This window comes from Rhagoletis pomonella, unplaced genomic scaffold (assembly GCF_013731165.1).
Source record: "Rhagoletis pomonella isolate Grant_MI unplaced genomic scaffold, Rhpom_1.0 Rhpom_scaffold_00002, whole genome shotgun sequence".
NCBI lineage: Eukaryota > Metazoa > Arthropoda > Insecta > Diptera > Tephritidae > Rhagoletis > Rhagoletis pomonella.
In genome coordinates, this window is record NW_023458556.1 from 53,504,440 (window position 1) to 53,520,927 (window position 16,488).

At 36.3% G+C, this 16,488-nt stretch overlaps 1 protein-coding gene across 1 annotated transcript in view; it reads left to right on the forward strand.

Moving 5' to 3' along the window:
• Window positions 1–16,488, forward strand: part of LOC118734681 (protein lozenge) — a 57,212-nt gene that overhangs the window by 18,377 nt on the left and 22,347 nt on the right. The window contains exons 2-3 of the mRNA XM_036464388.1: window positions 13,871–13,984; window positions 15,691–15,807. Of these exons, the coding sequence (XP_036320281.1) occupies window positions 13,871–13,984; window positions 15,691–15,807 (231 nt within the window). The remainder of the gene's footprint in view (window positions 1–13,870; window positions 13,985–15,690; window positions 15,808–16,488) is intronic.

Genomic DNA, 16,488 nt, shown 5'->3' on the forward strand with positions numbered 1-16,488 from the left:
CCTCTAATCTACAAATTCATACAGTGCACTCAATCAGCATTGACAAAAGCAGAATAGCTTTGCCAAAACGAAAATCCTACCAATTTGATTGGAGAAACTACTAGAATTTCTGTATTTTCAATAGCAAATAGCAAAAACAATGCCAACAAAAGCTAAAATTCGAAAACGAAACAAAAAATCGCAAATAACAACAAAAGGCAACGAATCAACATGCAACCGTTTGCGGTTGCACCGCAAAAACCAAAGCCTCAATACAGGCCGCATTACTCGTCAACACGACCCCGGACAAGGCGTTTCATGCCATTCATCGCGCTGCCCTTAGAGTGCGCCATGCATGCCTGCCATGCGAGCAGAGTCATTGGAGCCCTGTAACCGCCAGGTTGCTGCTGCTGCCACTCACCATTCGTTCACACACAACGCGCATTTAATTATAAAGGCTCAGGTTCAGCGCCTGTCAATATGAAGCAATGAGGCTCTACTATACAGTGTAAGCCTCAGTGCGACTCAATGCTGTTGTCTGTCCGCGCTCATGGTGTCCACATCCGTATCCGCGCGCGCATAAATTTTGGCGCCGAATACGACACCGCTGTGCTAACTCTTGTTGCGCTCATATTAACGTCAGCACCAATAACCACCGTCGCTCACCCGCTCAACCACCTTCCACCGCACCATCCGAAATACCATCGAAACGTAGTTTTTCCATTTTGGTTGTAAATTTGGTGGCCAAGTTAGGCTGAATTTTCGTTGGCGTTTATTACACCGTTCCCCCAAATCGACACGGTTGCTTCACGAGCGTCTGTTTTGTTAAGCTGCGCTGCGCTCTATTTGAGCCGCAGCTGCATGTAAATAAAGTGATGTTTGCGCTGATTTACCAGGCTTTTGAAGAAATGAAGGGCGTGTGTGGGTGACGTACGCCGCGCCGTTCGCCCCCTCGAGTAAATGGCTGTTTATTTGTGTTACGAGCTTTTATTTGTGCTATGGCCGTTGGTATATTTTTGGTATTGCATAGTTTACGGCGCTCGCGCTTTATTTTGGCAAATGCAGGAATGCGCGCCTGACCACTTCCTTTGCCCCTCTCTCTGCCTTGCCTCAATGTGAAATTTCCGCGTATGGAAATACAAAAGTTCAACAATTATCAAAGTTGGACCACAACAAATTTTTCAGCACCAAGCCAAATCATCGAATTGAGTTGCGTGGCATGGCAAGTGCAGTGTGCAGTATGTAGTATGTAGTCGAACGGCAGGCAGCTGCAATTTGCCACTTTCACAAAGCAAAACATTCGATGGCAGCGCCGCGTTGTATGCAACGTTTTTCTGTAGTCTGTTGACTATTCGCTGATATTTTGTTGTGTTTGTAGTTTTGGTTTGTTGGAATGCCGCTACGTTGCGAATTTCAAAATCTTTCAGTAGCTCTTTGCTTTCGGCAGTATTTCTATTTTAGAAAATCTCGTTTGTTTGACTGCAGGTGCTGCTAACAATTTTTCCATCATTGGAAAAAAACGAATTCACAGAATTTTGGGTGTGCGTAGCCTTTGATTGCTAGCTAGTCGAGTTTTTCCCTACCACGAATTGTTGATTAGCAGCTCAATTTCAGAACTTGTAGCTTGTTTTGCGCCATCTGTGAATGTTGTCTGTCCCAATAGTTGAATTGAGTCGCAGTGAAGATTTTCAATTTAAAAATAGACAACTTTTTGGATAGCATATAACATTGAACTCCATAAAAATAATTTATAAGAATCTAGTGATGGAAAAACAGATTCCGATTCCACTCCAGAATCGAAGATTTTCTCGAAATAATCGATTTTAAAGAATCGATTCTAAATTTTCGGAATCGATCGAGAATCGATTCTGAGAACTCGATTCTCTTATTTTTCATTTATCTTTAGATATGCGTCAGTTGTTAGAATTATGCAATTTTTCCACAAATTTATTAAAATTTTTACAATAATTTTAATTGTTACAATAATTTTAATTGATTCATTGTAATAGCATTTTTAGCTATGACTGGCCGTTTTTATAAATTTTTTAAGTGAAATAAATAATCGATTAGAATCGAATAAATCGATTATTCGCAAGTCGATTATTCAATTCCAAGAATCGTAAGGATTTAAAAGGATTTGAGAATCGAGAATCGATTATTTTTCAAAACATTCCATCCCTATAAGAACCACACCAGCAGCCGGACTCCAACATTTGCTATCGCTAATTTTCGTTGCCAAAAATTTCTAAAAGAATAGCAAATTCGCCTAACAACACGCAACATCTAGTTACATGTTATATCTGATTCTTTCCGCTCCGCTATTTTTGGAGATTTTTGGCGATAAAAATTAGCGATACTGATCTTCTGTTTACGCGGGCTTCTTGTAAGAGGCATTTTTGAACACCTCCCAGATACTTTCTGAAAGAGGTTTCGTTTATTTTATTCATTTTATAAGTACATACAGTGAGTGTCAATGAAAATCGTACAGTAATTTTTTCCATATTTTGACAACATTTTGTTTTATTTACATTTTATTCATTTTTAATAAAATTGAAGTTCACACTAAAACGAAAACCATAAATCCAAAGGCTTCTAACTTTGTAAAATTAAATTTTTATTCAGAGTTTTCAGATTTTTTTGTGTGTGGAGATTTATAGCGCATTCAGTTTTAGTACAATAAACTGCAAGTTTGAAGTCGATACAAAATCACGTTGATTTTGGAGATTTTTTTTCGAGGGTGTTGCGCAGTTTCTTCCATATATATATAGCACAACACCGTCAATAATAAAATTTGTCAAAAACTAACGGTTCTTTATTAAATTAGAATTGAGTGGGCTATTAAATTGCATACCAAAAAAATTAAAAAATTCTGAATGAAAAGTGTGAAGTTTTGAGGGAAGTTTTACGTTCTTTTTTTAATTGTTACAAAGTTAGAAACTGTGTGATTTATGGATTTTGTTGTAGTGTGAACTACATTTTTAATAAAAATTAATAAAATTTAATAATAATTTTATTATAATGACATTTTGTTCGGAATATTTCCCAAAAAAACATGCCAGATATACCTTTTACTCCAAATTTCATGCAGAACATGGGGGAATATTTTAATTTTCGAATTTTGTATTTTTAGGTTTTTGCAGTTTTGTGTACTGATCAAATAGAAAAATTTTATATATATTGACCTTTTCCTTAGAAGTTATGCATCTAATCAAAAGAGTACTTAATGCTTTTTCGAGAATACAACTGACAGACAGCTTCTAAAACCAACTGATAGACAGCTATTTTTTACTCGTCACTTACAAAACAAAAACAAATGAGGTCTAACCACGTTTGCCACCTACTAATCACGTGAAAATGGCAAATTCACACAACATTAAATTAACTAAAGCGAAACAAATACGTTTTATGGAAAAAAAACTAAAAGGCCATAAAAACGCAAAATGGTATAAACTAAGCCATAAATGAAACGCATAATTTTTTATGATAACGGGCTAAAGTCACATAATGGTCTAACTAAGCCAAAGTTGGAAAAATAATATTTTAGTAGAAAAAAGTAAATATTTTTGGTCTTTGCTCAAAAGCCGAAGTGAGTTGGCATGTCAAAGGACAATTTGCTTGGCATAAAAGAGCAATTATTGTTTACACATATTTTTGTAGTCTATTTTTATATTGGCTTGAAGTAAATATTGTAAAAATCACAACTTTTTTATTAAAAAAATTTCTTGGTAAACACAATACATATCGGTAGCTTAGAGTGAAAAGTTACTAAGTCCTCTTTTAAAAACTTTACAGGATGGGAGAAAAAAACGTCTTATAGCCATTTTCTTCAAGTATTTCGCAAAACTTTGAACACAATATTTTGCAAAACTCCACAAGACTCAGAAGGTTTCGATCGTTATTAATAGATTTCGTATTATTTTTGCCTTTTCGGATTTTAAGCGGCTCTTTTGGACTTATCAAATTTGCCTTTTGTTAAATATAATCGAATAAAAAAAATCAAGCACCCTAATCCTTTTCGAAGCGATGCATTTTTAATTTTGCTTGCTTCCTTTACCAAAATATCAGCTTTCAAAAATAAAAGTGGCCTTAGCAAATTTTCACTCTTAGCTAGCGATATGTAGTCTTGCCCTTTGAGCATTCAATCAATGTTCAGACTGTGGGATGTATTTGCATGCGAGTTTACATTCATGTGGCATTGCAAACAATAAAGCTTCCGCATACCCAAGCCTTAATATGACATATTTTGCCTACTCCTCCACCCTACATTCGTCAGCAAATATTAAGTGATTGTGTATAGTACTATAGCCTTACATGGCGTATACGTAACCTAACTCACATGAGCTGCATATCCAACCCCCATTCACGCCCGCAATCGCAATCATTTGATTTATTTGTATTGATTGCTTGAAATCACGACATTTCTTCTACTTGCTCCATTCTAAATCTTCACTCTATTTGCCGTAATGGGGTGTGAATAAATTGTTTCTAATCCGACTCAAAGCAACGACTTCCGTCTGTTATCCTTCACTGACTTCACTCGGGCTATTTGAGATTTTGCCAATTACCATTTTACTGAAAGATTTGCACACAATTAAATGGATTCTAATTCTTTGACAAATATTTAACTGTTGTCATATTTTTCACTCAAATAGTTTCAGTAGCTGCAAGTGCTTTTATTGCAGCCATTGTTTGTTGTTGATTCACTCAGTAAGCCTTTTAAGTTGCTACTCAAGTGTTTGGCTGTATGATTGGCTATTACTACTACTACTACTTCTGTTACTTAACTATTGATTGCAACAGCTGTTGTGCTCTATGTTGTTGTTGTTGTTGTTGTTGTTGTTATTCTTGTAGCCAAATGCCACTGCAATTATTATTAATATTTACTTTGTGTGGACATTTATTTACTTTATTTGGTGTTTTTGTGTGTTGCCAATAAATTGTCATCGGCGATGCCACAAAGTGAATACTGTTTGAGGTTAATTTGATGGCCAAGCACATACGAAAGTGCTTTTTTGCTTACAAAAAACGTTCGGCAGTATATATATGTATGTGTTTTGTTAGTAAATATAGTGATATGTATTTACAAATATTTATGTATAGAATATATTCATATGTAACTTATGTAGGTGAAAGTTTCTTAAGCCTATGAAAAAATTTACTTGCGAACCATTAATTATTTACTCTTTTTCGTAGCTTTGTCATGAAAGTAAATATCAGCAGAGGTAGTTTGTTTTTGTGCAGATATACATCCCAACAAATTAAGCACACGTATAGGTTACAACCTGGATTAAAACATAGAATATTTTTTGAAAAGAGCAGCCACTTTTTCAAAAGTTAAAATTAATTAATTAATGGGATAAATAAAGTATCACAATAATGTGCATGCCAAACGAAATGAGTTCAAAAACGATTTATTCAGCAATATGTTTAAAAAGGGTTGCCACCTGTTCAAAAATTTTAAATTAAATTGATTAATAAGTCAAATGAAATATTTTAATATGGGTATCAAACGACAGATGTTTAAGAACTCCTTCTTCAAAAATATTATTAAAGCGAGCTGCCACCTGTTTCGGATTTTAAAATCAATTTAAATGAAATGTGAGAAAATTACGTCAAGTCAAACATAAGATATCTAAAAAGGCTTTATTTCGAAAATATTTTTAAAAGCGTCAGGCACTGAACAACTCAGTGAGAGGAGAGAAAACTAAAACGCTTGCATGTACATATGTATATAAAACAAGTAATTTTTAAGCAAAAAGCAAAACCAACTTCAATTCTCATATAAAAAAAATATATATACATATATATATATGTATATTTCATGATCCAATGATCGGATCTAAACCAGATTAGTATGGGACCACCTCTAAGACACTAACTAAGTTATGCGGTAACATACATACAAAAAAATTCCGACGAACCGATAACCTCCTTCTTTTTTGGAAGTCGGTTAAAAATATAATTATTCGAACGAAAAATTATGGGTAGAAAACTCCAGAAGCATTGTCCGGAGGATGCATCAGACTAGGCCGAGCATATTTTGAAGTGTCAGTGTCATTGAAATATAACTTAAGAAAGCTATGGCTATTGCGAAGTGCATGTTCAAAAATTTCCTAAATTTCATAAATGAAATTTTTGCTCAAACAGCAGTGCGTAGCATGCATTTAGGCGCTTGGTGTTAATATTCGCGCCTAAACAATTACAATATGGATGACAAACGAAGCATGCTGAAAACTGCATTATTACGAAAACAGTTTTGAAGAAAGTATCACCTGCGCGGCGTTAGTTTGGCAGCCAGCACTATATAAACAATACAATGTCAAGAAGCTAGCCAGTATACAAAGAGCAGCTTGTGCAGATGCTACAGGAGCAATTCAGTCGTGTCGATTTGATGCGTCTAATGTGATCCTGCTTCAACAGCCAATAGAACTCCGCATCTGCGAAACTGATGCGTCCTCGGCAATGTGAGTCAAAGCGTCAGGCAGTAGAAGGGCGCTGCAGCACGGTCACAGTTGCTCCACCTACGACAGATTTCAGGAAAAACATTTAAGTGAAGTTTCCTTCTAGACTGGATTGGGTAAGGTCAGGATAGTCGAGGAGAATACCACTGAAAGCTATACTGACGGGTCCTAAATGGACTGTGATGTGGGTGTGGGGGTGTTCTCTGAAATGCTGAATGTTTCTCTCTCGTTTCGATTACCTAACTTTGCTAGCATCTTCCAAGCGGAAGTACTGGTAATCTAAAGGGCCTGTAAAGCATTAGAGGAGTACGAAAAGCATACAGACAGCCAAGCGGCACTTCTGGCACTTGCCTCACCGGTAACAAAATCCAAAACAATCTGAGATTGAAAATGTGCATTAAGCTTGGTGCCTGAGTTAATAGACACCACTCTCATCTGGGTTCCCGGCCACAGGAACATACACTGAAATGAGAGAGCTGGTAAGTTGGGCAAGGCCAAAGCATCTTTTTATGAATTTGAAATAGAGACAATAAATTGTACACTCGCACTCATAATTTTCAAATCGTACGCATGGCTGATGCACGTTGGAACAACATTCAAACCTGCAAAACTGTGAGGAACATATGGTCGCATTATGGCAAACAAAAGACAGAAGAACTTCTAAAGAATTCGAGGAAAGATATAGTCAAGTTAACAGCCACGATAACGGGTCCTTGGCCGTGATTGAGCTCAATGAAAATAATATGACGAACATGCAGCGAAAATGGGACTTTCGTAAAACCCTTGGTACCGTAGCTGTGTGTCTTGAGGGAAGTAAGGAAACGATCCTACACTATCTTTGTGAGTACCCAGCACTGGCACGAATAAAGCACGACACACTTGGGAGTTTTTTCATCCAAAATCTTAGGGGGATTTGCAAATGCACTATTACTAGCCTAAATTGATTAATCGAGAAAAATCCAAATGGTTTGAAGAAACCGAATCATGAAAGCAGAAAAAAATCTAGGATACCAGAGAAACCGTATCAAAATGGTACTATAAGCACTAGTTGGGTCCTGGGCTTGAGCTAAGATGATGATTCTACCAACCAGTCAACCCGATACGGTGAGGGTTGAAGGAAAACGTGCACCCCACTTGCCTGGTATCATGTGGCGATTTGGCAAACAAAATTCATCCATGCGGTATCTGAAGTTATAAACTGGACTTAGCCATTTGCACAATGACCGCCGTCGTAATTTTGACCTATGCAGGGATCCAGGCCTGCTTCATTAGACATCATTTGCATCAGTTTTGTTGATCGCGTACTAAGCTGAAACCGTCCGGCGAACGAATAAAAGGGAAGGAGAAACAAAGCCGTACCACAGCAGATACCCATGCTGTGGTAAGTCTCCGCTAGTCTCTATGGTGAACAGGTACACACGCTGCGCAATTGGCATACAGTCGATAGCCCTCTGACTGCAAGCAATCCAATAGGCAAGGTGACATAACATTCAGAATTAGAGGGAGAGGGTAGATTCCATACCCTCCAAATTGGAATAAAAGTAAACTGAAATGATTGAGCTAAATGGAAAGTATGTAGAGAAAAAACTCTAGTTTTCGAAAAAATTTTCGCCGAAACTTGATTCAACCTACGACATTTGTATATTGTTTTTAACCGCCTCTATTACTTTAGTTTTGGTTGTGAGATTTACCTGTCTTCGCATGTAAATTCTCATAATCCCATCTTCAGCGAACAGTTTACTAACATGGCTATTTCACAGTTCGTAAAAAGTATTCGGAAATGGACATACCTCTATTATAATTAAATAGCGACTCCATTAGCGCCACTGCCCAAATATGAAGTGCTCCAAAATAACTTCAAGGGTTTAAGTGGCAAACCAATAAACCCTAAAGTGTCACAAACTTACCTCAAAGGCGTTAGAAAAATCACAAAAAAAAACCAACAGGATGGCTGCTTTTATATTTACAAGCACGCCCGCAAAAAGGTTGGCTGAGAAAATTTCAAGAAAAAAATAAGAAGCCAGAATCAACCCCACACAGTGTAAACAGTAAAAAAAAAACAAGAAAACAGAGAACCGGAAAAAAACAAAAAGGCATAAAATCGCTCCACTGCTGTTGTTGAGTTGGCGGCAGTGCGGCTATGGTGTTGACACGCAACCGCCAACCCACTTGTATGTACATAAAAAGCAGTCCTAAATTGGGGCACAAACAGCAACTGGGGGCGTCTTCAAGGATATCATAATCAGCTCCATTACAGCTTACTCGAGTAAGTCGAAGTTTAGGTTTGACGAGCTGCTGCTGCTAGTTTAAGGGGGTGTTGGGTACGAAAGCAACATAAAAGAAAGAAAAAAGTGGAGGGTTTCCGTCGAAGGCGTCGCGGCGCGCAACAGGAATTCCCAAATGCCATGTCATGCCCGATTATGGGCTTCCGTTTTTTCACACTTGCGTGTAGGCATTTCTTTCGTGTCAGTGTTGCTGTTTTTGTGCTTCTACTTAGTTCATGATTTTTCTTATTTTTTGTTTTTTTTTCTTTTGCCAAGGAAGTGGTGATTGTAGAGCGCTATTTGTAGACGTAAGCATTACAAGCAAAGGTATTTGTTAATATTAGCAGAAAAAACCGCTAACCAGCAAGGGTGGGAGAGAGGGTGAGAAAAAATGCCAATGAAAACAGTAAGATTTATGAGGATTTCAAGTTGTTGGCTTTGTGATTTGCTGCGACTGCACAAGTTTCTCACTTTTACTTCATTCTTTTTTGTGTTCGTTTGTTTGTTTATGATTTTTGCCCATTTGTTTGCTATGTGTTTAACATGGAATTTATTTTGTTTTTATTGTTTGAGCTCATTATTAGCAACGCTTTTAAGAACTTTTGTTATGGAAAAGAACTTGCGTGCACGTACATAAATACATACATATGTAGTAGATATTAAGTTGCAGGCATGGGGACTTAAGCATTCTTTTGCCCTAAAATTTAATTAACTTACCACACTTTTGCTTTACTTCTCGCGCCAAAGATTCTTTTGTCAACTTCAAGTGTTACCAACGCCAAAGAAAATGAAATGTTGAAATGCTTTTAACTTAGCAAACAAAGCGTTAATCACTTACATTTACATACATACACAGATGCATATAACACATCTTAAAAAAGAACTACACATATGCGCATACGTACACATATTTATATGTATTTACATACAAACACTCATATGCCTTCTTAATTTCTAAAAAGCAACAGGACTAAGACAATTCACGCTTCGTCCCTTTTCTTGATTTTTAAGCGCGCATTTGTTCAGCAAATGTCTATCCTTTCGCTGATTGTACCTACCTTTGGTTCATGCCCTCCTTGCAAACGCGTACTCGTACTGGATACCTGTGTAAACATTGAAGATTTTCCAGAAAATGTCTTTATTGTCTGCAATTTGAGTTGTGTGCATATGTCTTAAAAATAATGAAAACGATTATGTGGCGTGAATTGTCATTAGCAACCAACACGCTTTGCCGCTTCCAATGATTAATGAGTGAACATTTTAGTTGGCAATAGTAGCAAGAAAAAACAAAAAGGGGACACTTAACAGGGAGCATTTTAAATAAAATTTTACATATGTATGTATGTGTGTGCATACGTTAAGTATGTAGGCTTAAAGTGTGCTTTGTGCTTATTTATGTACAAGCCTGTTTAATTAGCTTTCGAAATGGTATAGAGAAGAAAGAGTAGAAAGAGAATTTTCAATCAAATAGGGCTATAATACAAAATCTTATGTACTTACATATATATTTTCCTAATAAAAAGTTGTGTGCATAAGAATTTGGCAGTTTTGGCAAATTGTGGTACATCCAGTTTTATAACTCTTCCAAACGTTAAATGTATTTCTAAGCTTTTCGTGTATGTTAGTTACCGAAAGGTGAACGTTGTTAAAAAAAATATTTCTATCAATTCTGATCACTAAACAGTCTTAAACTTATTTTGGATAGATAAAACAATATCTAGATAGTTATCGTTATCGTTTTTGGATCTAATGCAAGGCATAGCTCAGGATTTGTGCGAGTTGATGAGAGCAACTGGATATCATTGTGTTCAGCAAGAGCGTAAATTTTCTCAATGCATGCCAGTACTAGAACGATATTTCATTCATGAGTTAATCTATGCACACACGCGTAGGCCTTCGCTAACGAAAATGCCCTTAAACGCAATTAACCAGTTAGATATCTGTGCCAATGACTTCTGAGGTTCTAGAGCGCTCGCCTAAACATGTTTCTCTTTAATACTGGATTCTAAATTTCTTTTCGAAAAAAACTACCTTTTTTATATGAGTATCATCTTTAGAGAAGAGATCTCGTTGGAGGTATGATTTATACGAATACTAGATGCCTCGGCGGAGTAATTGACTACGACCTCATCCAAAATTATATTCCCCATAACTTAAGAAGTACATATGCTAGCAAACAGGACGATGTACTTCTAAAACGGATTGATATTAAGGTTCCACTAGCACTGTTTTATTGTTTGTAAATGTACCACGCTGTATCCAATTTTAGTTTGAACATTTCTTATTTGAAGTAGCTTAGCTATCTTAATCTCAGTGATTGTACCTAAGCATATGAGGTATCCAGAATTTTACAATAATTCACAATTCTCTAATTCTGGCAATACAAAATGAAAAACTAGCAGATGCAATGTGTAATCAGCTAAATCTGTCAGTATGAGGGTAGTACCAACTTTAGGGTGGAACCACATGGAAATCAATTGACGCCACGTGCATCCGCCTCTTAACCAATTACATAAACTGAATGTTAGGTTTACGATTGAAATTAAAACAAAATTCAGCGTATTAATTTTTTGTCCTAAAGGAAGCCGTAATGTACCCAGCATTGAGACTCAGGTAGTCATAGTCCTATTTTAGGCCTGTTGGTTACTAAATAATAGTTAGTATCACTATGAAAGAAAAGTCGGTGATTTACTCAGCACTACTAGATACACATATCTCCTGCAACATGAAACTACGATCGGTGACTCAGTCAATAGCTATGCATCTTGTCTGGGTTCCCAGCCATAGGTACATAGAAGGCATCGAGAGAGCAAACGAATTGTTCAAGGCGGGAGCTCGTTTGGCCGAATCGGTAGCGTTGATGCTGAGATAGTCGCTCTGACAAATAAAACAGGAATTTACTTGCACTTTCTGAAACCAGCAACGAAGAGGTTGTCAGAGATGCAGACTAGCAAAATAGCACATGAGCTTTGGCCTGCCTATGGCTGTAAAGCAGCGCGGTTAAATAGGTCAAAGGTACATGTATCTAGGATTGTAGCGATTATCACCGCTCACCGACATCTCGGAAAACACGCTAGAATGCTGATAGTAACAGTACTTCATTCTTGTGCAATACCTAGGGCTCATTTCCTTATGGCACACAAATTTCAGGAAAACAAAGTGAAGCAGTTAGCGGATTTATCTAAGTAGTGCTGCAACAAGTATGGTTTGCCAGCGATCTAGTTCTATAATAAGGATAATGGTCAACTGTAAATGATGGAAATATATTGTGCTATGAAGTTTTAAGCAGATTTTTGACCCGAACCGTCGCTTTTTTCGGGTTTCGAACCGAACCGTTTTTATTTTGAAATGCCAAAACCGAACCGAAAACTACTCCAAAAAATGGTTCGGTTCGGTTCGGTTCAAAAATTAAAATCCACTAAAGTATTTTTCAAGTTTAGTAATACTTGGTCTAAAAATGCATCCCGTATAGTAAAAATGCTAAATTTTTTTTTTGATGGCAACTCTGTGAGTTGTAATTTCATTCATATACGGGTAAAGAATGCTTGATTTTTTTTATATAAAAGAAAATGCTTAATAATGCTTGTTAAATAAAAAATTTATAAAACTCAGATTTTTGCAGTTTGGATTAAAAAGTTTGAGTCTTTGATGAAATTTTGTTGAAATTTGTAGATTTTTTCTAACTCTCATACAAAGTTTGAAATTTGATATTAGTTGCTTGTTATATAACGAGCTATACTTTTATAAAAAATTAATTAACATTAAACCCACAAAAGAAAAATAATCAGATGCCGCACTAATATTATTTTGATCATAAGTATACTTGTACATACTTGTACGTAAAATTGCTAAAAATCAACTTAAAACTTAAAAATTATTTTCTAAAAATTCTTATTAAAAAAGTTGCAATTTAGATGAAACTGTGCAGAATATTCATAGTTTTTGCACAAATCAACTTAAAACTTAAATTTTTTTCTACAAATTCTTATTAAAAGGTTTGCAATTTAGACGAAACTATGCAGAATATTCATAGTTTTTGCACCAAGTTTGAAAATAGGGTTTATATGGTTAAAAATAAGCAATAAACAAAGAAACCAATACTTGATAAAATTTCGCGTCCCTATTTTTTCCACCACTCTATATGTAGATATTTAAATTTGATCTCAATAACAAAACCTTTAGTTTTAATATTATGGATTTGGATGGATATTTTTGTAATATTTATATACCTTAGCATTAAGAAATTGAACCACTTGAACCGCATAGATTTTTGGAGTGGTTTGCAGCCATGATTTTAAGTATATGTAAGGCAATCAAACAAGGCCTATCGCAGTATTAAACTTTATCGAAAAGCACCATCTTTAAGAGTAAGATCCCCTAACTTGGTTAATTATAATACTATTTTGGCGTTTACGTTTTTGCTAGGTGTTTATCCGAGCTGCTCCTCCAGTTTGTGGTGTGTGTCTTGATGTTATAACAAATGGAGGACCTGCAATTTTACGCCGCCTCGGAATGACCGGCAAATGGTTTTATGAGAAGCCTTTTCAGTGAAGAAATACTATTAGAAGGTTTCAAGTTGAGATGTTGCTCGAATCCCAGGTCACACGAAGTGATAGTACACATCTCTAGCTACTCAGCCACAACGGCCTTCATCAGTCCCACTACAGCCTGCAAAAAAGGAGAGATTGATTGGTATGGAATCCTTCGGAGCTACATAAGTCCTATTTTGTGCTTTGGAAATAAATGTCCTCGTTACAGTGCCCCACAGTTTTAGGTATGCACAGCACCCTACGCACGCATTTCGCAAAGTTCTGAATCAGTGCTCGGCATAACGTCTCCGAAGACTTTTGCATTAGGGAAAGATTGATAACGTCGTGGTACCCTTACTGTGGTTGGATTGTGCGCGATATGAATGAGGCAACAAAACAAAAAAAAGCCTTAGCGACTAATCCATGCCACATTCTCTAATTGTCAGTCTCCTCTTCTTTATTTACTCTAAGTTAGGAAGATTTCTCTCAAGAATGCGTCTTATCTTGTATTTGTAAATTAGCGATCCGATCTTATTCAGTTCAACAGAATTCCATCGTCAACGTATTTTATAAAACACATCTCAAACCATTCTCAATACCTCAAACAGCTTAAAAATTCAAACTTTTCTATTTGCAGGGAAGAGCTTCACACTCACAATTACTGTTTCTACGAATCCGCCACATATTGCCACTTACAATAAAGCGATCAAAGTGACAGTGGATGGACCACGTGAGCCACGTTCAAAGACCAGTAAGTATGCTGATATATTTCATCTTATAAAATCAATATACAGAAACAAAAATAAACTTTCACGCACGCATAAATATGGTGTCACATGCTAAACCCAAATGCATATCAAAGAAACTACAGAGCAAGTCTCATATGTTCGAGTAACCCTTACGCCTTCATTTCCCCAAGAAAGTGTATGTATTTAATTTCGATGCTTGAACTCTAAAGGTATGCGACTGCAGTAATCACAACTATGTACATACAAGTCTAACAACTATGTAATGACAGCAACAATTTATTAGTTGCAAGATAGAAAACGTCTGCCCTTATTTAAAGTATCTACTCCTTGCCCATTTTCCTTGCAGCTGCATGCGCTCGCTTCGTAGTTAATGCGGCCTGCCTTTGTCCTGCTCATGCAATAGCCATTTCTGTTTATGCTGAGCTTTGCTCCTTCTTCCTTTCGCTATTGTCAAATCAAACAATTCATCTTTAAGAATATTCATTAGCAAATCCCAACGCCAACGTATGCAAACACACACCTACCAATAAACTTTAGAAAATGCAATGCCTGAATAGTAATGGGGACACACATTCATTCTTTAATACATATACATACATATGTATGTACATATGTATACGATTATTTATGTATATGCGTAAAAAGGGAAAGGTATGTACGTCTGCTTTTGCCTAGTGAAATATGCCTTTTTCAACTATTCGTTTGTCTGCCAGCGGCTAGCGAAGCCTTACTAATGAAACTTTGAGTCCAAAATGCCTTTGCTATACCCAACTTCTCGCTCCTAAGTCCTCTAGCCGTTCCATTCATTAATCTGTCCATTTACTAAATATTTATAAGCATGCAAATATTTTACTTTGCATATGTTAAACGTAGACAATTTTAGACAGATGAGTTGCCAAAGCAGCAAAGCTGGAAGTTTATTCATTTGAAACTGCAACACACATATGTAGTATGTATGTATAAACAAATGTATTTAAAATGGGTTTGTTTTTGGGAAGACAGGCAGTACATAGTTTTAGCAAGGCACACAAACTAACTTCCTAACTCATTCAATGCTCTACCTCACTTTCGGCTAACAGTCAAGGACAAAAGGATTTTACGAATACCGGCAACCGACTGCAGTCCACTGACTAGTGAATGTTGAATGAAATGAAAGTTGCAACAATTGAATCCACAAATGATTTATCTCTCGCCAGCAACGGCAGAGTAAATGAATGGCATTAGTTTTGGTGTTGCTGCGCCTTTGTGTACATACGATCACTTATGTGCCTGGTATGCATATATGTATGTACATATGTTTAAAGTTTTGTAGCTAGTTGTAAAATGTTAGCCCAAAGTTGGATGCAGCGGTTAAAACAATGCTGTGTCCTTTTCGACCAGACGAACGTTTATAATTTTATAATGAACATGGCTGTGGAAAGAGAAGTTTTCAGGCTGAGAGGCAGTGCGCTAAGTACTTAAAGTTGTAAGGAAATTAAGCGCAACTAAATTAAAATACGAAAATGTTAGCAAGGGGCATAGTAAAATATTAAATTCTTAACAAATTCACAGCAGCGTTTTCAGTACTTTTTATAACAAGCTGCACAAAGCCTATGGTGACACATACAAATTCATTGAAAAACAAACACACAACGAATTAATCTAACATTGCTATTTGAACAACCAACCTTAGATAAGAACAGTTATTTTAAAACTTACAACAAAACAGTGTTGTCGCTTTTAGGACAACAGCAACAATTCCATTTCGCATTCGGACAACGACCGTTCCATTTCTCAGCCGATCCATTGTCGGGATTCCGTATGCCGCCAATTGGAAATTGTCAAAGTAAGTACACATACAAAATTGTATACTCATTTAAGTGTTTATAAAAAGTTGTTAGCATTTAAAATAATTGTAATTTTTCTGTTATTTCACGGTAAATAAAATAATTTTATACATACAGTATCGGTCATATCTACAAATTGTTACACTTGGGTTTATAAGGGGTTTGTTAGAGAAAGAACTGTATTTTAATTGAAAATTCTTAAAAATAAATAAATAAACATAAGTGGCACACAATATCACTTTGAAATGGCGTGCTATAGATATGACCGATACTGTATATGTACACTGCAGTAGATAAGTACATAAGTATCGTCGCCGCCGTTGTTAAAACTGCCCTTTCTGAGATAACTTATTAAGAATGCCTTACTTCTTGAAGGAGACCCTATTTCAGAATTTTATGGAAAAGCACTCTATCTTAGAATTCGGTTCAAAAACGTCCTATCTCGAGCGAAAATACATTGAAAATGTGCTGAGATAGGGCGTTTTCAATCAAGTTCTAAAATAGAGCGTTCTGAAATAGGACGTCGATTAAAAATTTTCTGAGATAGGGCGTTTTCGAACTGGTTGCCGAGCACTCAGCATGCGATATGCTGTAAATATTTTTATTAGAAGAAAATAAAAGAAATTAGGATTAAGCATGGACGTTTACTACTACTAGCCGTACTACGGTATTCTCAGGCA